Consider the following 21,216-nt stretch of genomic DNA (forward strand, 5'->3'; position numbering starts at 1 on the left):
GGATGAATGAAATATGATTAGCCAAATGGCCTTCATCGTCTGTGATCTTCTAACAATGAACCCTCATTGTAGTATTGGGGTATTTTTAAAATTAATTCAAGGATATGATTTTAGAAGCAAACTGCAGATTAAGACACTGCATAAACCAGACTATAAGCCCATCCTAGTTCATACTCTCATTTTACATTCAATTTACTCTAAAGGTATTTTCAAACATGAAATAAGTTCTTACCTCTCAGTAACAGCTGAGACTTGACTCTGTCCAATTCATTCTGGAAGATCACATAATTAAAATTTCAGTCGTACAGATTTATAGAACATAGGGTAGAAACAAGAATTCTAAACACCTTGTACATATTAATTATGAAAATATAAATCAAATTCAATGTTTTAAAAAGATTAAAAATGTTTGGAGATAGCATGCTTTCTTTAATCTAAGTGATGTGAATTAAAATTTATAGTCTACTCTTAATTTGAATTTGCTTAATTTGAATTAAAATTATGAACACGCCTGTTGAATTCAATTTGAATTAAAATAGTGAAGATGTGGAGATGCCGGTGATGGACTGGGGTTGACAATTGTAAACAATTTTCCACATTCACCTGAGGAAGGAGGAAGCCTCCGAAAGCTTGTGAATTTCAAATAAAATTGCTGGACTATAACTTGGTGTTGTAAAATTGTTTAAAATAGTGAACACATGCTGTTTGTTTTAAATTGCTTAATTCAATTACTAGATTTCATTTTTTGAGCAAAAACCCTTTAAATTAACAGGAGTAAAATATATTGAAGTATATAGTTTGTAAAATCCACAAAGCACCCTTTTTAAATAAATATCAAAAATATTTAATAAATTAATTTTAGGGAAGCACCAGGTACAATATACCCCAGCTTATCTCATTAGTTCTGAACCAGCAAAATACTGAAGACTTGTTAAGATACAACACAACACAAGTTATCCCGAGAACCTCATCTGGTTGTCAAAACGGCAAGCACCAAATTGCAGGTTTTGCAGCAAAAGACAGCCTTACCTGGAGAGTTTCTGCATCTAACACTGCCTCGCCCTCACCTACGTCGAAGAACAGCTTGTTGACTATGTGTCTAGCACTGACCTATAAGAAAACAAGTAAATCTCATTCCACCGCAGTGAGTTTTAAAAAAAATGTTGGTCCATTAAAAGCCAGCATATGGATATGCAAAGTACCCCATGTGTCATGGAAAAAGTATTCACGCTACAATACAGAAGTGAGGAAAAATAAATCATTAGCAACTCTATACGAGTTGATTTGAAGTCCCCCATGCCAGTTATTGTGCAACAATTTCCTTAATACAGTTTCTACTGAAGAAGCATTAAGTATGGATTTGTTAAGGGGTTGTGTCTGACTAACTTGATTGAATTTTTTGAGGAGGCAACAAGGAGGGTCGATGAGGATAGTGCATTTGATGTAGTCTACGTGGATTTTAGCAAGGCTTTTGACAAGGTCCCACATGGCAGACTGGTCAAAAAAGTAAAGCCCATGGGATCCAAGGGAAAGTGGCAAGTTGGATTCAAAATTGGCTCAGTGGCAGGAAGCAAAGGGTAATGGTTGACTGGAAGGCTGTGTACTAGGTCCCTTGCTTTTTGTGGTATATATTAATTATTTGGACTTAAATGTAGGGGGCACGATTACGAAGTTTGCAGGTGATACAAAAATTGGCCGTATGGTTGATAGAGAAGAGGAAAGCTGTAGACCTCAGGAAGATATCAATGGACTGGTCAGGTGGACAGAAAAGCGGCAAATAGAATTCAATCCAGAGAAGTGTGGGGTAATGCATTTGGGGAGGGCAAACAAGGCAAGGGAATACACAATAAATGGGAGGATATTGAGAGGTGTAGAGGAAGTGAGGGACCTTGGAGTGCATGTCCACAGATCCCTGAAGGTAGGACAGGTAAATAAAATGGTTAAGAAGGCATGCGGGATACTTCATTAGCTGAGGCATGGAATACAAGAGCAGGGAGGTTATGCTAGAATTGTATAAAACACTAGTTAGGCCACAGCTTGAGAACTGCGCACAGTTCTGGTCACCACATTACAGGAAGGATGTAATTGCACTAGAGAGAGTACGGATGAGATTTACGAGGATGTTGCCAGGACTGGAGAACTTTAGCTATGAGGAAAGATTGAATAGGCTGGGGTTGTTTATTTGGATCAGGAGGCTGAGGAGTGATTTAATTGAGGTGCATAAAATTATGAGGGGCCTAGATAGAGTGGATAGGAAGGACCTATTTCCCTTAGCAGAGAGGTCAATAACCAGGGGGCATAGATTTAAAGTGATTGGTGGAAGGATTAGAGGGGAGCAGAGGAATAATTTTTTCACCCAGTGGGTGGTGGGGGTTTGGAACTCACTGCCTGAACGGGTGGTAGAGGCAGAAACCCTCATCACATTTAAAAAGTACTTGGCTATGCGCCTAAAGTGCCGTAACCTACAAGGCTATGGACCAAGTGCTGGAAAGTGAGATTAGGCTGGGTGGTTCATTTTTGGCCAGCATGGACACAATGGGCTGAACGGTCTCCTTCTGTGCCATAAATCTTCTATGAGTCTATGATTCTAAGTAAATGATTGGAGTTTAGAATAAGAGACAATCGTGCAGGTGTCAAATAGTGATTATTACTGGAGTGAACAGAATAAGAACTTAAAATGGGCGCCTCACTTCCACTGATGGGAGAGTGTAATTACATCACGACAAATTTACACAGGCAGTTACCATGATAAATGTGGATATAGGATTTATAATGGGAAAAAACTGACAGGAAGTGCAGGCAGATGTAAGATTTTTAATATATTAATAGATAGGTAAGACATTGCAAGTTCCTAAGTCCTTCAATATGTCAGGCATCCCTGTGAAGTAGAAATGTTAAATGATAAACAGGCTGTAACCCGGGAATAACCCTTTTGTAACAACCTGATCAAGAATATTTGAAGTAGGAAATATAAAATGTAAGACAGAATAAGGTACGGATCGTTAGCACTGAGAAACTACACTATTTCATATCCAGTGGCAGCATCTCAGGTCAGGTACAGCAAAGCCAGATGCAGAGTAAAGCTCCCTGCACTCAGACCCAGCAAAGTTCCTTAGCCCAATTTCTGAAGAGCAATTCCTGCACCAGTGTGACAATTTTGTGACATCGGTGGCAAATCGTGTCAGTTTGTGGGAAACTTTATTTTCTAGACTTGTACCCCAAGAGCTACATTGTGATTCCCCACTTCCGTTCATGTAGGATCCTTACAATTACAAGATTCACCCCATCAGTCTGGGCTGGACTTGATATCCGGGTTCAGAGGTGAAAGAGCGTTTTAACCCACTGCACCCCTTTTAATTGGTCTTTACTGCAATGTTGAATTCCATAAATTTTATAGCTTCATTAAAAAGTCATTTAAAAATGAGATTCAAATAAAATATTACAAATGCTGTACAGCACAATTTAACATTTGTATGTGAATGACAAGCTCATGCTGGTTTCAATATATTTTAAAACATTAATAAACTAAAAAGTTATGTGGCTATAATAGATAGGATTGTATTTCGCATATGTTTGAAATAGAATCTTTTATTGTACTTGTCTCATCTGCACTTTTTAAAATATCAGTCATTTATAATTTCGTCTCCATTTTCCCCACTCCATACCCTGCCTAAGGCAGGTAGACAACCAGCCTCCAAACCTCTGCCGTGGAGGAGAAGCGCTTGGGTTTCACTCCGCTCTTTTGCTACAATGACACAGTCAAAAACGGGAGTTCACCAAGTAATGAAATTATACCCATCTCTATCCCCTCAAACCCTTTCATTTTCTCCTCTTGTGAATGCCAATGCTTATGAAACCAGTCTGTGGGCACTTTGCAGCGTGCCTATTCTTCATGGATGAGCCTAGATTGTGAGAATTGGCAGTCTACTGGACTGGAGGTGAGGCAAACCCTATCCTCCCCTATTTCCCAACACACACATGTACTTTCTAGCAGAAGTAGAACCATAGAAAAGATACAGCACAGAAGGGGGCCATTTGGCCCATCGTGTCCACGCCGGCTCGAAGAACAACCAGGTGCCCATTCTAATCCCACCTTCCAGCACCCGGTCCGTAGCCCTGCAGCTTACAGCACTTTAGGTGCAGGTCCAGGTACTTTTTAAAAAAGAGTTGAGGGTCCCTGCCTCTACCACCAATTCGGGCAGCGAATTCCAAACACCCACCACCCTCTGGGTAAAGAAGTTTTTCCTCATGTCCCCTCTAATCCTTCTGCCAATCAGCTTAAATCTATGTCCTCTAGTTCTTGAACTCTCCGCTAGGGGAAACAGGTACTTCCTGTCTACTCTATCTAGGCTCCAAATAATTTTGTACACCTCAATCAAGTCTCCCCTCAGCCTCCTCTGCGCCAAGGAAAACAACCCCAGCCTATCCAATTTCTCCTCGTAGCTGCAATTTTCAAGTCCTGGCAACATTCTTGTAAATCTTCTCTGCGCTCTCCAGAGCAATTACATCCTTCCTGTAATGTGGTGACCAGAACTGCGCACAATACTCCAGCTGTGGCCTTACCAGCGTTTTGCACAGTTCCATCATTACATCCCTGCTTTTGTATTCTATACTTCGGCTAATAATGGAAAGCATTCCGTATGCCTTCTTCACAACCTTATCTACCTGTACTGCCACCTTCAGGGACCTGTGCACATGCACTCCAAGGTCTCTCACTTCCTCTACCCCTCAATATAATTCCCGTTTACTGCGTATTCCCTTTTACTGTTTGCCCTCCCTAAGTGCATTACCTCATACTTCTCTGAGTTGAACTCCATTTGCCACTTTTCCACCCACTTCACCAACCCATTGATATCTTCTTGGAGTCTACAGCTATCCTCTTCGCTATCAACTACATGGCCAATTTTTGTGTCGTCTGCAAATTTGCCAATCATGCCCCCTACATTCAAGTCCAATTCATTAATATATACCACAAACAGTAAGGGACCCAACATTGAGCCCTGTGGCACACCAGTGGAAACGGATTTCCATTCGCAAAGACATCCTTCGACTTTTACCCTTTGTTTCCTGTTACTGAGCCAATTTTGGATCCAATTCGCCACATTTCCCTGTATCCCATGGGCTTTTACCTTTCTGAAATCCATGTAGACAACATCCACTGCACTGCCCTCATCAATTCTCCTTGTCACCTCCTCAAAGAATTCAATCAGATTTGTAAGGCATGACCTTCCCTGAACAAATCCACGCTGACTATCCCTGATTAAACCATGCCTTTCCAAGTGAGTTTATCCTATCTCTCAGTATTGATTCTAATAGTTTGCCCACCACAGAGGTAAGACTGACCGGCCTATAATTGTTTGACCTTTCCCTCGTACCCTTTTTAAACAATGGTACTACGTTTGAAGTCTTCCAGTCCTCTGGTACCTCCCCTGTATCGAGTGAGAATTGGAAAATGATCCTCAGAGCATCCGCTATTTCCTCCCTGGCTTCCTTCAATAGCCTAGGAAACAATCCATCCGGCCCTGGTGACTTATCAACTTTCAAGGATTCCAGTCCCTCTAGTACTTCCTCTCTTGTTATGTTTACCTTATCCAATATTTCACACCTCTCCTCTTTAACTACAACGTCCGGATCATCACTTTCCTTTGTGAATATGGAGACAAAATATTCATTTAAAACCCTACCCACATCCTCTGCTTCTACACACAAGTTACCCTGATCATCCCTGATAGGTCCCACCTTTTCCTTAGCTATACTCTTGTTCTTATTGTACTGATAAAACATCTTTGGGTTTTCTTTAATCTTACTAGCTAATATTTTTTCATGCCCTCTCTTTGCTTTCCTTATTTATGTCATCCCTGTACTTTCTATACTCCTCTAGGCTTTCTGCAGTATTTAGTTTTCTGTGACAGTCATAAGCTTTCTTTTTCTGCTTTATCTTGCCCCGTATATTTCTAGGCAACCAAGGGGCTCTAAATTTGGCAGTGCCGCCCTTTTTCTTTGAGGGGATGTGCCTGCATTGTACCCGTAGAATTTCACCTTTTAGTGCCTCCCACTGATTTCTCCTCAAGTGGCTATGTCCAGTCCACGTCTGCCAAATCACCTCTTAGTTCTGTAAAATTTGCCTTCCCCCAATTTAAAACATTTACTCCTGATTTAACTCTGTCCTTTTCCATAATAATGCTAAAACTAACTGAATTGTGGTCACTATCCCCAAAATGGTCACCTCACCCACTTGCCCATCTTCATTTCTCAGGACTAAATCTAGAATTGCATCCCCTCTTGTTGGGCTTGTCACGTACTGGCTAAAAAAGTTCTCCTGGACACCGATCAAGAATTTTGTGCCCTCTGTGCCCCTCACACTGTTTGAGTCCCAGTTGATGTTAGGGTAGTTGAAGTCCCCTACGATTATTGCCCTCAAATTTGTTCTTCTATCTCCCTTTCGCTATTCAGGGGTCTATAGTACACTCCTAGTAGTGTGACTGCCCCTTTTTTATTTCTTAGCTCAACTCATATGGCCTTGATTGGTGATCCATTTAGCATACCATCCTTTCTCACAACTGTAATTGATTCTTTAACCAGTAATGCTACCCACCCCGCCTCCTTTTTTATTACCCACTCTATCCTGCCTGAAAACTATATCCAGGGATATTGAGCTGGCAATTATCCACCTCTTTAAGCCAGGTTTCCGTTATAGCAATGATATCATGCTGCTATGATATCTGTGCCCCTAGCTCATCTGCTTTGTTTGTAATACTCCTTGCATTGAAGTATATACCCTTTAACCCCGTCAAATTCCTGTGCTGAACACTATTTAACCTTTGCTTCTTTTGCCTTTGAGTCGCTAGCTACGTCACTAACTGCTTTTCTACTTCCCGTTTCCTGGTCTGAATTTGTCCTTTCTGTACCTGCCCTTTGGTTCCCATCCCCCTGCCATACTAGTTTAAACCCTCCCCAACAGAACTAGCAAATGCCCCCGCAAGGATATTGGTCCCGGTTCTGCTCGGGTGCAACCTGTCCAGCTTGTACAGGCCCCGCCTTTCTCAGAATCGGTCCCAATGCCTCAGGAATTTAAACCCCTCCCTCCTACACCATCTCTCAAGCCACGCATTCATCTGTTCTATTCTCCTATTTCTGCTCTCTCTATCACATGGCACTGGGAGTAATCCTGAGAGTACTACCTTAGAGGTCCTGCTTTTTAATTTATTTCCTAACTCCCTATATTCTGCTTGCAGGACCTCATCCCTTTTTTAAAAAAAAAATCGATGTCGTTGGTACCGATATGGACCACGACCTCTGGCTGGTCACCCTTCCCCTTCAGAATGTCCTGCAGCCGCTCAGTGACATCCTTGAACCTAGCACCAGGGAGGCAACATATCATCCTGGAGTCACGTCTGCGGCCACAGAAACGCCTATCTGTTCCCCTTACGATGGAATCCCCCATCCCATTCTTTTTCCTCCCCTCCTGTGCAGCTGAGTCACTCGTGGTGCCACAGTCTTGGCTCTTGCTGCACTCCCCTGATAAGCCATCTCCCCCAACAATATCCAAAGCAGAATTTCTGTTTGAGAGGGAGATGGCCCCACGGGACTCCTGTTCTACCTGCCTAGTCCTTTGACTCTGCCAGTTAGATAATGATAAACAGCAAATCTGGCTGTTTTTTTCATTACCCTTCCCAACCCTAGGGCCCTAAGGCAAACGTAGCATTGCAGTATTGCTGCATCTCTATTCTTATATTCATAGTTGAATGTTTTTTTAAAAAAGTCATGGTATCAACACGCATCTACACTTGCTGGAGAGACATTACATGGAAACTGCATTACTGAGAGGTTTTTAAAAAAAATACGATTAGTTACAGTACCTGTATTCTACACTGAGGGCAGGTCCGAGATGGAGCACTGTGAAACCACTGAGCAAGGCTGTAAGGCAAAAAAAAATTAGTGAACAAAAAACGATTCATGCTCACATTCTCTCACTTGAAATGAAATCATTCCAATACTTACAGTTCTGTAGGAAACAATTAAAAGGTATCAAAGACTACACCCTATTCTTTCAAAAACTGAGAAATGTATTCTGCTCAGTGCGCTTGCTCCCTTCTCCACTATGTCCAATCCTTCTGATCAAGAACAATACTAATTTGGAAGATGCCTTACAATTTTGCTAAAGATTTAAAGCGTTATATAACTGATGAAGTAACCTTGAAACATTCCTGCTGAAGCACAGCTTCCCACTCAACAGTTTTGTTGCAATTAGAATTAATTCACTTTTCCTAAGCAACTCCAAAACCACCTTTCCTAATTCACAAATTACTATCAGGCAGGTTGGACAAGAGTGGAATAAGGGACACTTTAGAGATAGCTGGTACAATCTATAACCATGAGGATATAGTTAATCTTGAATGTTGGTAAGTCCTAATATTATGGATAATTAAACTGCAAGATATTTTTAATCCTACCTTTTTATAATTGATAAATATCAACTCCATCACCCGAGGGGGCCACAAGCCAGGTCTTTAAAATGCTAAGTAGCATCGATGAAAGCATCCATTCAGGATATGTACCATCTAATTTTCTCTTTCATCTGCTCTCTATGGGCTATGCAGCAACTGCGTTCAAGAGGCAACTTGCTCTTGGTCTCTGCTAACTTTGCTCAACCAACTGTAGGCACAGAACAGCAATCTGGGGACAACTCCCTCATTTTCTCACCTTTGAGGAGGCTACTGGTCTTGGTGCCGTCCCCCCCGTGGAGATCAGAAACCTCGTGGATTGCAGGGAATTGATTCTGCCGCTCATCATTCTACTGTGCACTGGTGTTCCAATACACAGCATCACTTGGGACCACCCCTCCCAAAATTTGTTTGCATGCTAAAGTAAAACATTTAAGATCATCTATGAAATGGGTTAACGGTTTTGTGGCTAAGTATAAACGAGGGCAATTACATAGAATAGAACTTTACAGCACAGAAACAGGCCATTCGGCCCAACAGGTCTGTGCGGGTGTTTATGCTCCACGAGCCTCCTTCCACCTCACCCTATCAACATATTAAAGTACTACTCGTGGATCTCCGCTGGTGTGGCTCACACCGTCAGTGTATATGTTGGTTGCATACTTGGTGTATAAAGTGCAAACAAGTAGCCCCAGTGCTACTCTGTGCTCAGCTCTGGAAAAAGTCCAGCAGCTGAACAGCTGATCTAATGGAAGTTTGCAACACTGCATCACACATAAATACGCTTTTTAACAATATAATTTCAGCCCTATATGTGGAATACAACTTGTCAGGCTGAATAATGTAGATTGTAACTTTATATCTGTACCCTACAATCATTCTACTCATTTCAAGGATCAGTAATTGCAGAGCTTTGCCATTTTAGAACTGTTTATCTCAGATTTAATATGAAAATAGTTGCTTCCCAATTTCAGTACTCACCACTCATTGTGAAAAGTGTGTCCGCAATGGATAGCTGCCACATCCTTGAAATTATCGAAGTAATCAGAACAAATGGTACAGTAGGCACGAATTGGCATTCTCTCCTCCTTCTACATCAGCAGATATGTTAACCTATATCAGTTATTACAACAGCAACTGCTGTGGTCCTACCCTGCCAATTTAAAAAAGCATCAGTATCTACGCCTTAAGGATTTGTTCACATGGAGGTCACAGACTGGGGCTAATCCAGAACAATGACCCATGCTGTACAATACTATAATATAATGGTTTTATAACAGAATATATTGAAATTAAACTGCCTAATACATCATCAAAACATTTGAGGAGTCTTCAGCTGCCATGTGCAGCATTAAAGTGAGTACTTCAAACTCCTGCAATAGCGAAGCAAGACTTGTATTTACACTGCATCATGTTTCAAACATTTCAAAGCGCTTCAAACACAATTAATTACTATGAAGTCATATAGCTAGTTTGTGAACAGCAGGATCCCACAAAAAAGCAACGAGAAGAATGACCAGTTGATCTCTTTTTGACAGAATTGGTTGAGGGGCGGTGGGAATGTTGGCTCGGGGAGACTAATAGCTGTAGAAATAATACAAATATCTCTACCATTACATCAAACCATTTTGTGTCTTTATACTTATGCCGGAATATAGGAATGATTGTCTGAGCAGCAAAACAATCCTGCTGTTCTGGGACTTTTTCAATGAAGTGTACAGTATTATACAACATAGGTTTTCAAACTGGGGTCCTGTTGCTGTAAAACACTAAAAAAAGACATTTTATGCCACAATAGTACTTTGGGTAGCTCATATTCTCTGAGAAGTTAGAGCAGAAGGTTCCAAGAGTGTGTCAGCATTTGCCCGGGTTCCCCACAAGTTTGAAAACCTGTTATACCAGTACCTGCATAGAGGGGCCACTTGTTATAACAGTGCAACCTGTTTGTAACAAAACCAAAATACTGCAGATGCTGGAAATCTGAAATGATGGGAGTGGAGGAGGCGTGGGCCGTTGCTTGGGGTGGGGATCCCCTATCGGTACATGGCCGGTGGGCTGGTCCGCACCTCCGGGGTCTACCTGCCTTCCTTCCGCCACATGGCAACCCTTTCTGCTTTGCCAGATTTCCTATGCTTCACCCCACCCCCCTCTGCTATTCTGTTGTAACCTCCTCTGAACCAATCTTTTTGTATGATGTGGAGATGTATGATCCTTGTCCCATTACCCCTTTGGCTTATATCATCCCTATTGTCATTTAATCACTCCTGCCCTCCACCCTTTCACAGAACTCTCCCTTTTGTTCCTTTCCTGCCTCCTTTTCCCTGTCTCTTTATTTGCTTAAAAGCTTAAAATCTCTAACATCTTCCAGTTCTGATGAAAGGCCTTTGACCTGAAACGTTAACTGTGTTTCTCAGTCCAGAGGCTGCCTGACCTGCAAAGTGTTTCCAACACTTTCTGTTTGTGACATAGAGTCATAGAGTTATACAGCACGGATAGAGGCCCTTCGGCCCATCGTGTCCGCGCCGGCCATCAGCCCTGTCTACTCTAATCCCATATTCCAGCATTTGTTACGTAGCCTTGTATGCTATGGCATTTCAAGTGCTCATCCAAATGCTTCTTGAATGTTGTGAGGGTTCCTGCCTCCACAACCCTTTCAGGCAGTGAGTTCCAGACTCCAACCACCCTCTGGGTGAAAAAGTTCTTTCTCAAATCCCCTCTAAACCTCCCGCCTTTTACCTTGAATCTATGTCCCCTTGTTATAGAACCCTCAACGAAGCAGGTTACACTGTATAACTATGTAGAGTAATGTGTGATTATTCATTGCTTAAAAGTTTGATAAGGGTGAGATGCACTTGACATTACGACTCAGGTCATAATGTCAATGTCAACATATTTAATTAGTTGCCTGCGCTTTTAATAAGCAGCACGCAGACTGACGGGTCGGGTGAACCGGTCCTCGGGCCTGAGCTGCCCCCTGACACCGAGCCCACGTCTCCATGCACCTCCCCGAGGAGTTCCCAGCACCTCCGGGCCCGGTGAGTCCCGAGATGTTGGATGAGCCGCGGCCACTACACTGACCGCAGACCAGCGAGAAATGTCTGGGGAAGGGCAGCCGAGGGCCCGAGAGCCCCAGGCCCAACACCGGGGGAGAGAGAGCCCCAGGCCCAACACCGGGGGGGGAGAGCCCCAGGCCCAACACCGGGGGGGAGCCCTCCCGCCACAGACCGCCCTTCCCACCACTGGCTCCGCTCACCGACCCTTGGCCCGCTGCTGCTGCTCCGATCGCTCGCTCAGTTGCCGCCGGTTCCCACTCTGATCCCGGCCCCGGTCTCCCTCTCCCGCCGCGCTCGCTCTCCCTCCCTCCGGCCAGTTGGTCTCTCAGTTCCCGCGCGCTCTCTCTCTGGTCTCGGTCGGTCGGTCCCTCCCTCCGGTCCCGGTAACCCCTCCGCCCCTCTCCCTCTCCCGGGGGGTCGGTCTCTCTCTCCCTCTCCCGGGGGGTCGGTCGGTCTCTCCCGGTCCCGGGGGGTCGGTCTCTCCCGGTCCCGGGGGGGTCGGTCTCTCCCGGTCCCGGGGGGGTCGGTCTCTCTCCCTCTCCCGGGGGGTCGGTCTCTCTCCCTCTCCCGGGGGGTCGGTCTCTCTCCCTCTCCCGGGGGGTCGGTCTCTCTCCCTCTCCCGGGGGGTCGGTCTCTCCCTCTCCCGGGGGGTCGGGGTCTCTCCCTCTCCCGGGGGGTCGGTCTCTCTCCCTCTCCCGGGGGGTCGGTCTCTCTCCCTCTCCCGGGGGGTCGGTCTCTCCCTCTCCCGGGGGGTCGGTCTGTCTCTCTCTCCCGGTCCCGGGGGGTCGGTCTGTCTCTCTCTCCCGGTCCCGGGGGGTCGGTCTCTCCCTCTCCCTCTCCCGGGGGGTCGGTCTCTCTCTCTCCCGGTCCCGGGGGGTCGGTCTCTCCCTCTCCCTCTCCCGGGGGGTCGGTCTCTCCCTCTCCCTCTCCCGGTCCCGGGGGGTCGGTCTCTCCCTCTCCCTCTCCCGGTCCCGGGGGGTCGGTCTCTCCCTCTCCCTCTCCCGGGGGGTCGGTCTGTCTCCCTCTCCCGGTCCCGGGGGGTCGGTCTCTCCCTCTCCCGGTCCCGGGGGGTCGGTCTCTCCCTCTCCCGGTCCCGGGGGGTCGGTCTCTCCCTCTCCCGGTCCCGGGGGGTCGGTCTCTCTCCCTCTCCCGGTCCCGGGGGGTCGGTCTCTCTCCCTCTCCCGGTCCCGGGGGGTCGGTCTCTCTCCCTCTCCCGGTCCCGGGGGGTCGGTCTCTCTCCCTCTCCCGGTCCCGGGGGGTCGGTCTCTCTCCCTCTCCCGGTCCCGGGGGGTCGGTCTCTCTCCCTCTCCCGGTCCCGGGGGGTCGGTCTCTCTCCCTCTCCCGGTCCCGGGGGGTCGGTCTCTCTCCCTCTCCCGGTCCCGGGGGGTCGGTCTCTCTCCCTCTCCCGGTCCCGGGGGGTCGGTCTCTCTCCCTCTCCCGGTCCCGGGGGGTCGGTCTCTCTCCCTCTCCCGGTCCCGGGGGGTCGGTCTCTCTCCCTCTCCCGGTCCCGGGGGGTCGGTCTCTCTCCCTCTCCCGGTCCCGGGGGGTCGGTCTCTCTCCCTCTCCCGGTCCCGGGGGGTCGGTCTCTCTCCCTCTCCCGGTCCCGGGGGGTCGGTCTCTCTCCCTCTCCCGGTCCCGGGGGGTCGGTCTCTCTCCCTCTCCCGGTCCCGGGGGGTCGGTCTCTCTCCCTCTCCCGGTCCCGGGGGGTCGGTCTCTCTCCCTCTCCCGGTCCCGGGGGGTCGGTCTCTCTCCCTCTCCCGGTCCCGGGGGGTCGGTCTCTCTCCCTCTCCCGGTCCCGGGGGGTCGGTCTCTCTCCCTCTCCCGGTCCCGGGGGGTCGGTCTCTCTCCCTCTCCCGGTCCCGGGGGGTCGGTCTCTCTCCCTCTCCCGGTCCCGGGGGGTCGGTCTCTCTCCCTCTCCCGGTCCCGGGGGGTCGGTCTCTCTCCCTCTCCCGGTCCCGGGGGGTCGGTCTCTCTCCCTCTCCCGGTCCCGGGGGGTCGGTCTCTCTCCCTCTCCCGGTCCCGGGGGGTCGGTCTCTCTCCCTCTCCCGGTCCCGGGGGGTCGGTCTCTCTCCCTCTCCCGGTCCCGGGGGGTCGGTCTCTCTCCCTCTCCCGGTCCCGGGGGGTCGGTCTCTCTCCCTCTCCCGGTCCCGGGGGGTCGGTCTCTCTCCCTCTCCCGGTCCCGGGGGGTCGGTCTCTCTCCCTCTCCCGGTCCCGGGGGGTCGGTCTCTCTCCCTCTCCCGGTCCCGGGGGGTCGGTCTCTCTCCCTCTCCCGGTCCCGGGGGGTCGGTCTCTCTCCCTCTCCCGGTCCCGGGGGGTCGGTCTCTCTCCCTCTCCCGGTCCCGGGGGGTCGGTCTCTCTCCCTCTCCCGGTCCCGGGGGGTCGGTCTCTCTCCCTCTCCCGGTCCCGGGGGGTCGGTCTCTCTCCCTCTCCCGGTCCCGGGGGGTCGGTCTCTCTCCCTCTCCCGGTCCCGGGGGGTCGGTCTCTCTCCCTCTCCCGGTCCCGGGGGGTCGGTCTCTCTCCCTCTCCCGGTCCCGGGGGGTCGGTCTCTCTCCCTCTCCCGGTCCCGGGGGGTCGGTCTCTCTCCCTCTCCCGGTCCCGGGGGGTCGGTCTCTCTCCCTCTCCCGGTCCCGGGGGGTCGGTCTCTCTCCCTCTCCCGGTCCCGGGGGGTCGGTCTCTCTCCCTCTCCCGGTCCCGGGGGGTCGGTCTCTCTCCCTCTCCCGGTCCCGGGGGGTCGGTCTCTCTCCCTCTCCCGGTCCCGGGGGGTCGGTCTCTCTCCCTCTCCCGGTCCCGGGGGGTCGGTCTCTCTCCCTCTCCCGGTCCCGGGGGGTCGGTCTCTCTCCCTCTCCCGGTCCCGGGGGGTCGGTCTCTCTCCCTCTCCCGGTCCCGGGGGGTCGGTCTCTCTCCCTCTCCCGGTCCCGGGGGGTCGGTCTCTCTCCCTCTCCCGGTCCCGGGGGGTCGGTCTCTCTCCCTCTCCCGGTCCCGGGGGGTCGGTCTCTCTCCCTCTCCCGGTCCCGGGGGGTCGGTCTCTCTCCCTCTCCCGGTCCCGGGGGGTCGGTCTCTCTCCCTCTCCCGGTCCCGGGGGGTCGGTCTCTCTCCCTCTCCCGGTCCCGGGGGGTCGGTCTCTCTCCCTCTCCCGGTCCCGGGGGGTCGGTCTCTCTCCCTCTCCCGGTCCCGGGGGGTCGGTCTCTCTCCCTCTCCCGGTCCCGGGGGGTCGGTCTCTCTCCCTCTCCCGGTCCCGGGGGGTCGGTCTCTCTCCCTCTCCCGGTCCCGGGGGGTCGGTCTCTCTCCCTCTCCCGGTCCCGGGGGGTCGGTCTCTCTCCCTCTCCCGGTCCCGGGGGGTCGGTCTCTCTCCCTCTCCCGGTCCCGGGGGGTCGGTCTCTCTCCCTCTCCCGGTCCCGGGGGGTCGGTCTCTCTCCCTCTCCCGGTCCCGGGGGGTCGGTCTCTCTCCCTCTCCCGGTCCCGGGGGGTCGGTCTCTCTCCCTCTCCCGGTCCCGGGGGGTCGGTCTCTCTCCCTCTCCCGGTCCCGGGGGGTCGGTCTCTCTCCCTCTCCCGGTCCCGGGGGGTCGGTCTCTCCCGGTCCCGGTCCCGGGGGGTCGGTCTCTCCCGGTCCCGGTCCCGGGGGGTCGGTCTCTCTCCCTCTCCCTCTCCCGGTCCCGGGGGGTCGGTCTCTCTCCCTCTCCCGGTCCCGGGGGGTCGGTCTCTCTCCCTCTCCCGGTCCCGGGGGGTCGGTCTCTCCCTCTCCCTCTCCCGGTCCCGGTCCCGGGGGGTCGGTCTCTCCCGGTCCCGGTCCCGGGGGGTCGGTCTCTCCCGGTCCCGGTCCCGGGGGGTCGGTCTCTCCCGGTCCCGGTCCCGGGGGGTCGGTCTCTCTCTCTCTCTCCCGGTTCCCGCTCTCTCACCTGCGCGAGCAGCCAAGCGCGAGACCGTTTGAAAACCGGCTCATCACTTCCGCCAGGAGTTACGCTACTTCCGGTTAGCATAGTTGGAGAAATTGAAAAAAATGAGAGAAACAGAGAACAACCAAAACAAGTTGTATTAATACAGCGCCTGTCGCCGGGAGTGAGACGTCCCTTTAATACAGCGCCTGTCGCCGGGAGTGAGACGTCCCTTTAATACAGCGCCTGTCGCCGGGAGTGAGACGTCCCTTTAATACAGCGCCTGTCGCCGGGAGTGAGACGTCCCTTTAATACAGCGCCTGTCGCCGGGAGTGAGACGTCCCTTTAATACAGCGCCTGTCGCCGGGAGTGAGACGTCCCTTTAATACAGCGCCTGTCGCCGGGAGTGAGACGTCCCTTTAATACAGCGCCTGTCGCCGGGAGTGAGACGTCCCAACTTGATTATCAAACAAAACTTGACACTGAGTCACAAAAAGAGATATTAGGACAGGTGACCAAAACCTTGGTCAAAGAGGCAGGTTTTAAGGAGCATCTTAAAGGAGGAGAGAGAGACGGAGAAGTTTAGGGAGGGAATTCCAGAGCTTAGGGGCTAGGCAGCTGAAGGTACGGCCGCCAGTGTTGGAACAAAGAAACGTGGTGATGTGCAAGAGGCCAGAATTGGAGGAGGCATAGGGAGAATGATATATGGGGGCGAGAATGATGGGGAGGGGCAGGAAAATGATGGGGAGAGAATGAATCAAGGGGAGAGGGAATAGGGGAAGGGCAACGGGGAGAGGGATAGAAAGGGATGGAGTAAAGCAGAATGGGGAGGGGTGGATGGAGAGAGGGACAGCGGAGTGGAGGAGGTGTGAGGAGAGAGGGGGAATGGGAAATTGGAGGAGGTAAATAGGAATAAGGGGGAAGGGTTAGAAATGGGGAGGGGAAGAAATGGGAAGAGGGTATGAAGGGTTAGAGTTATAGAGGGGAGGGGAATTGGGAAGGGAGGTGCAGGGATGAGAAATAAGGAGGAGGGAGAATGGGGACTTACAGTTCCCACTCTCTGTTCCAGCCCCTCCTTGAGATATTGGCTCTTCTCCATCTCCCCTGCAGAGTTATAGGCTGCTAATCCAGAACCCAGCCTCGCTGAGCCTCAAGCCACTTATGCAATCTTTTCTTAGACTCATTATCCACACAAATGACCGTATCCTGGTCTCAGTCTGATCCAAAAGCCAGACCTCCATCCTCTGTTCACCCTTATAAGCCCTGCCCCACTCCTCTCTCCCAGACCTCAAAGCAGGCCCAGCATCACTCTAAGCCTCAGCCCTGTCCTGTAGCTTCCATCTGGCCTCACCAGACCCACACTCTGGTCACAGCCTCAGTCCCTTGAGCAACGCTACTGAAAGATTCATTAGTCTTTTTTGCTGGACTTGTATTTTACACTCAGGATAGCAGAAGCTTTAATTAAAATGTTTTTTTAGCTTGCTTCGGTTTCAAATTCCAAATTCACTAAATAATTTCAAAACCGGTCGGGAATTACAGCTTTGTACATGCTTTGATGCATTTAAGTGGAAGCTAGATAAGCACATGAGCGAGAAAAGAATAGAAGGGTATGCTGATAGGGTTGGATGAAGAGTGGTGGAAGTAGGCTCGTATGGAGCATAAACATCAGCATAGACGAGTTGGGCCGAATGGCCTGTTTCTGTGCTGTAGACCTGATGTAATTCGATGAAATACAAACAGCCTTGACAGTATACATCAGAGAAGTGGTGCATCTATAACTATACTGAAAAGATCAAAAATGTGGTGACTCGTAACCATAACAACCACTGAGAAGGTTGCGACTGAATCATCATCGCTCTTGGGTATTAGGTTTTATTTGGTTGCTATGGACAGGTTGTTTCTAAGGCAGGTTTCAGTGTATACACTACATTTTGTTGGATAATATTTGAATAAATCAAGTCCTCTATTTCCACAAAAAACAACGTGCACTTTTGTTGCGCTTTTAACGTAATAAAACGTCCCGAAACCCGAAGTGATTAAAAAAAAACTGGAGGCCAAGCAATGCTAGGACAAGGGTCAAGGGTGGTGACCAAAGCCAGGATAAAGAGATGTGTTTTAAGGACTGGCGCTACAAAGATGGAGAAATGTAGCGAGGGCGAGCGGGGTTTAGTACAGTTGCCAACACTGGTTGGGCGCTTTCTTGGAGGTTTCATCACATGACCTCCCGCCTCCAACTGCTCTGCCCAGTCAAATAGCTGTTTATTCCCCATCTCCAATATTCTTATAAGTAATAAACAATTTTTTTTTAATGCTGCATTGATTTTAAGAACATAAGAAATAGGAGCAGGAGTAGGCTACACGGCCCCTTGAGCCTGCTCCGCCATTCAATCAGATCATGGCTGATCTTTGACCTCAACTCCACTTTCCCGCCCGATCCCCATATCCCTTGATTCCCCTAGAGTCCAAAAATCCAGCAATTTCCTGGGTTGCTCGCAGCAGTGCCCTGGAGATTAATCTCTAATTCCTGGAGACTCCAGGACATTCCTGGAGGGTTGGAATCCTAGGGTTTAGGGAGGGTGTACGGCAGAGAGGGCTGAAGGCCAAGGCAGAACGGTTGGGGTGGGGGCATGAATTTAGTGTGTAGTAAGGCACTTGTGTTGGTCCAAGCAGGAACAGATTCCTTCCATTTCCCCCCTTACCCCCACCTGCAAAAATCTCACCCAGTACCAAGGTATTGGATCAGAATTAAGCAGCTAGCTTAACAAGACAGAAAATGCTGCCACTGCCCTCACCCCATTACAGCGATTGGGCAAGAGCCTTATCTTCATCATGGGGCTTGTTACAAAGAGAAATTAAAGGAGGCAGAATTCTGTCATTTTTGTGATGGCCTCAAATCTGCTTTAAACAAAGAAATAAAAATTCTCTCCTTTTTAAATGAATGCCATCCTCCTGTAGGTTGCCCTCCCATTCCTGTGCCATGCTTCATTCTTTGGCTGAGAGAGCGGGCAGTCTTCTCTCAGGACTCCACCAATGCCACTTCTTAGTTACATTTTCGGTGGTCATCATATTGTTGGTGGATGTTTGTTATGCTTCATACTATGAATCATGTTTGTTCTTTACCAATGGACATCAGCAGAGCCGCCGGTTTGCGGTGAGTGGATAAATCAAACTCTTGCTGGGAATTTCCCCGGGGCTTCTCCTGCTCTATAGCTGCATCATCGGCGGAAACCCTGTTCACTCGCGGAGACGGGATTTCTGCTAACGTTATGGCGGCAGACCAGGGGAAGCTCTGAGGAAATTCACTCCCTCCCCCATTTTTATCTCAGGGTATTGTGGGATGCTGACAAGATTGTGGGGACCACATCCTATGATTTTTTTCCATTTTTCCCCTCACAACCACAAACTTGACATAGCCTGTAGTAGACATAATGAAGTATAGGAGATTGAAAGCCTGCCCCCTATACTACCACCTCTTCCTTTCACATTCATGCCCCACCCCCCATACAGGCACCTCCTCCTTTCACATTCATGCCCCGCCCCCTGCACAGGCTCCTCCTCCTTTCACATTCATGCCTGCACCCTGCACAGGCTCCACCTCCTTTCACATTAATCGCCCCTCCCCCTGTACAGGCACCTCCTCCTTTCACATTCACAGCCCTGCCCCTTGTACAGGCATCTCCTACTTTCACATTCATAGATTGATCTATATTAAAATGCAAAGTATGAAACTCAGACTTGCCTTTTAGCTGCATCGAAGCTGATAATTAGAAAATCCTACAATATGGCAACACAGCAGGACTTCCTTCACTGCAGTAGCATGTTTGAAAATGTTGTGCAGGCTGAGTTGCTATACAGTTATCTTTCCCTTCCCTGTTTCTGTGGGAATCTCACCTGGTGGTACAGTACATAGCTGAGGGCAGATACAACTCTTCACATGTGAGGATCCCAGAAGATGGCCTGTGACCTTTTGCTATTTTTGTTCCCAAACATAGAGACCTTCAATTCCCTACACACTGAGTTTCAGTCCTCTTACTGGCACTAGTATTGTGACTACCACAAAATGCAGTCTTCTATGGTTCCAGCAGAGCAGTGTTCAGATATTATTTTAGGGTTCCCAATAGTAAATGAGAAGGAGAAACAATGGATTTATTAGGATTGAAAGCAACTTTACACACAAGCAGCATTCTTCAATTTACAAACTCCATTTTGTAAAACTAACTTACTTCAGTGTGGATTCTAACTGGTTGCTTAATTGCAACATTGATACATCACCTCCTGGTGTTAAGGAAACATCTCTACTTTCTCATACTCAAATTGATGGATGATTAAACTAAAGTCACCATTTTGAATATGGATGGACTGAATGGACTGGAGCTGGATGTTCCTTGCCCACTTGCATTCTGGTGTCAGCCGTAGCTCAGTGAGTAGCACTTTCGCCTCTTAGTCAAGGTTTTGGGTTCAAGTCCCACTCCAGAGACTTGAACACATAACCTAGGCTGACACTCCCGGTGCTAGTACTGAGGGAGTGCAGCACTGTCAGAGGTGCCGTCTTTCAGATGAGATGTTAAACCGAGGCCCTGTCTGCCCTCTCACGTGGGTGTAAAAGATCCCACGGCATTATTTCGGAGAAGAGTTGGGGAATTCTTCCAGGTGTCCTGGCCAATATTTAATCCCTCAACCAATCACATTGCTGTTTGTGGGACCTTGCTGTGCACAAATTGGCTGCCGTGTTTCCTACATTACAACAGTGACTACACTTCAAAAGTACTTCAGTGGCTGTAAAGTGCTTTGGGACGTCCTGAGGTCGTGAAAGGTGCAATATAAATGCAAGTCTTTCTTCTAATTTTCCTCAAATAGCAGGTAATGCAATGGCGGACATGTTAGATGCAAAGCAACATCTGTCACTTCAGCTGATCTGCAGTTGAAGTGAAGAGAGCTGGCGCTTCCCCAGTTTAAAACTTATATAAAAAAAGACAAGCCAGCTGAATCTCTCTTTGAAGCCTGGAGGGATCAGATTGAATACCATCCTGTGATTGCACATCACAATATTCCACTTGTGGTGTAAAGAAGGTGCTGAAACTCCTGGAATCCTGCTCTGCCACTGGAAGTGCAGCACAACAGGACTTCCGACTACCAATGTGACCTGGAGCTGACCTTGCCTCAAATCCCGGGGACGTGGTCATTTACATAAAGGGGGCCTGTGCCATGCCATTTGCGGCACTTCCTGGGTATCCGCCCCATGGTGGAGGGGAGGGGCAGTAATATTGGAGACGGGGGTGGGGGGATCAAAACAACAACAGTGGAACGGTAGAACTGGGGGTCATCAGTGTACTTATGGAAGCTGACTCCGTGTCTGTAGATAATGTCACCAAGGGGCAGCATGTGGTTGAGGAAGAGGAGGGGGCCAAGAATGGGAGAGTTCCAAGGTGACAATATGGGAGTGGAAAGAGAGGTCATTGGTAGAGATGTTCTGGCAATGATTAGATTGACAGAAGTAGAACCAAGCGAGGGTAGTCCCACCAAGCTGGACAATGGAGGAAAACGTTGGAGAAGGATGATGTAGTCTACTGTGTCAAAGGCTGCAGAGAGGTTAAGGAGTATGAGGAGGGATAATGCACGGTCAGTCACAGAGAACATTATTCATGACTTTGGTTAGGGCTGTTTCGGAGCTAGGAGAGGAACGGAAACCTGACGGATGGGATTCAAAGAGGTAGTGGTGGGTATGGATTTGGGATGTGGCAACACATTCAAACAAAGAATGTAAAGTTGGATTTGGGGCTATAGTTTGCATGGACAGAAAAGTTGAGTGAGGAGGTCAAGACAATGGTTTTTAAAAGGGAGAGGGAC

At 49.4% G+C, this 21,216-nt stretch overlaps 1 protein-coding gene across 3 annotated transcripts in view; it reads right to left on the minus strand.

Annotated features, from left to right (window-relative positions):
• traip (TRAF-interacting protein) overlaps positions 1–15,457 on the minus strand; it is a 42,249-nt gene extending 26,792 nt beyond the window's left edge. For 2 of the 3 annotated variants that reach the window (XM_067998478.1, XM_067998475.1), the window contains exons 1-5: positions 11,698–12,148; positions 9,426–9,597; positions 7,860–7,917; positions 1,030–1,110; positions 233–272 (exon numbers count right to left, since the gene is read on the minus strand). In XM_067998478.1, the coding sequence (XP_067854579.1) occupies positions 233–272; positions 1,030–1,110; positions 7,860–7,917; positions 9,426–9,523 (277 nt within the window). In that variant the 5' untranslated portion in view covers positions 9,524–9,597; positions 11,698–12,148. Of the gene's footprint in view, positions 1–232; positions 273–1,029; positions 1,111–7,859; positions 7,918–9,425; positions 9,598–11,697; positions 12,149–15,393 lie in introns of those variants that run through there. The other variant, XM_067998477.1, reaches the window with a different exon arrangement.
• Positions 15,458–21,216: the final 5,759 nt, after the last annotated feature.

The sequence above is a fragment of the Heptranchias perlo genome, chromosome 17 (assembly GCF_035084215.1).
Source record: "Heptranchias perlo isolate sHepPer1 chromosome 17, sHepPer1.hap1, whole genome shotgun sequence".
In the NCBI taxonomy this organism is placed as follows: Eukaryota; Metazoa; Chordata; class Chondrichthyes; order Hexanchiformes; family Hexanchidae; genus Heptranchias; species Heptranchias perlo.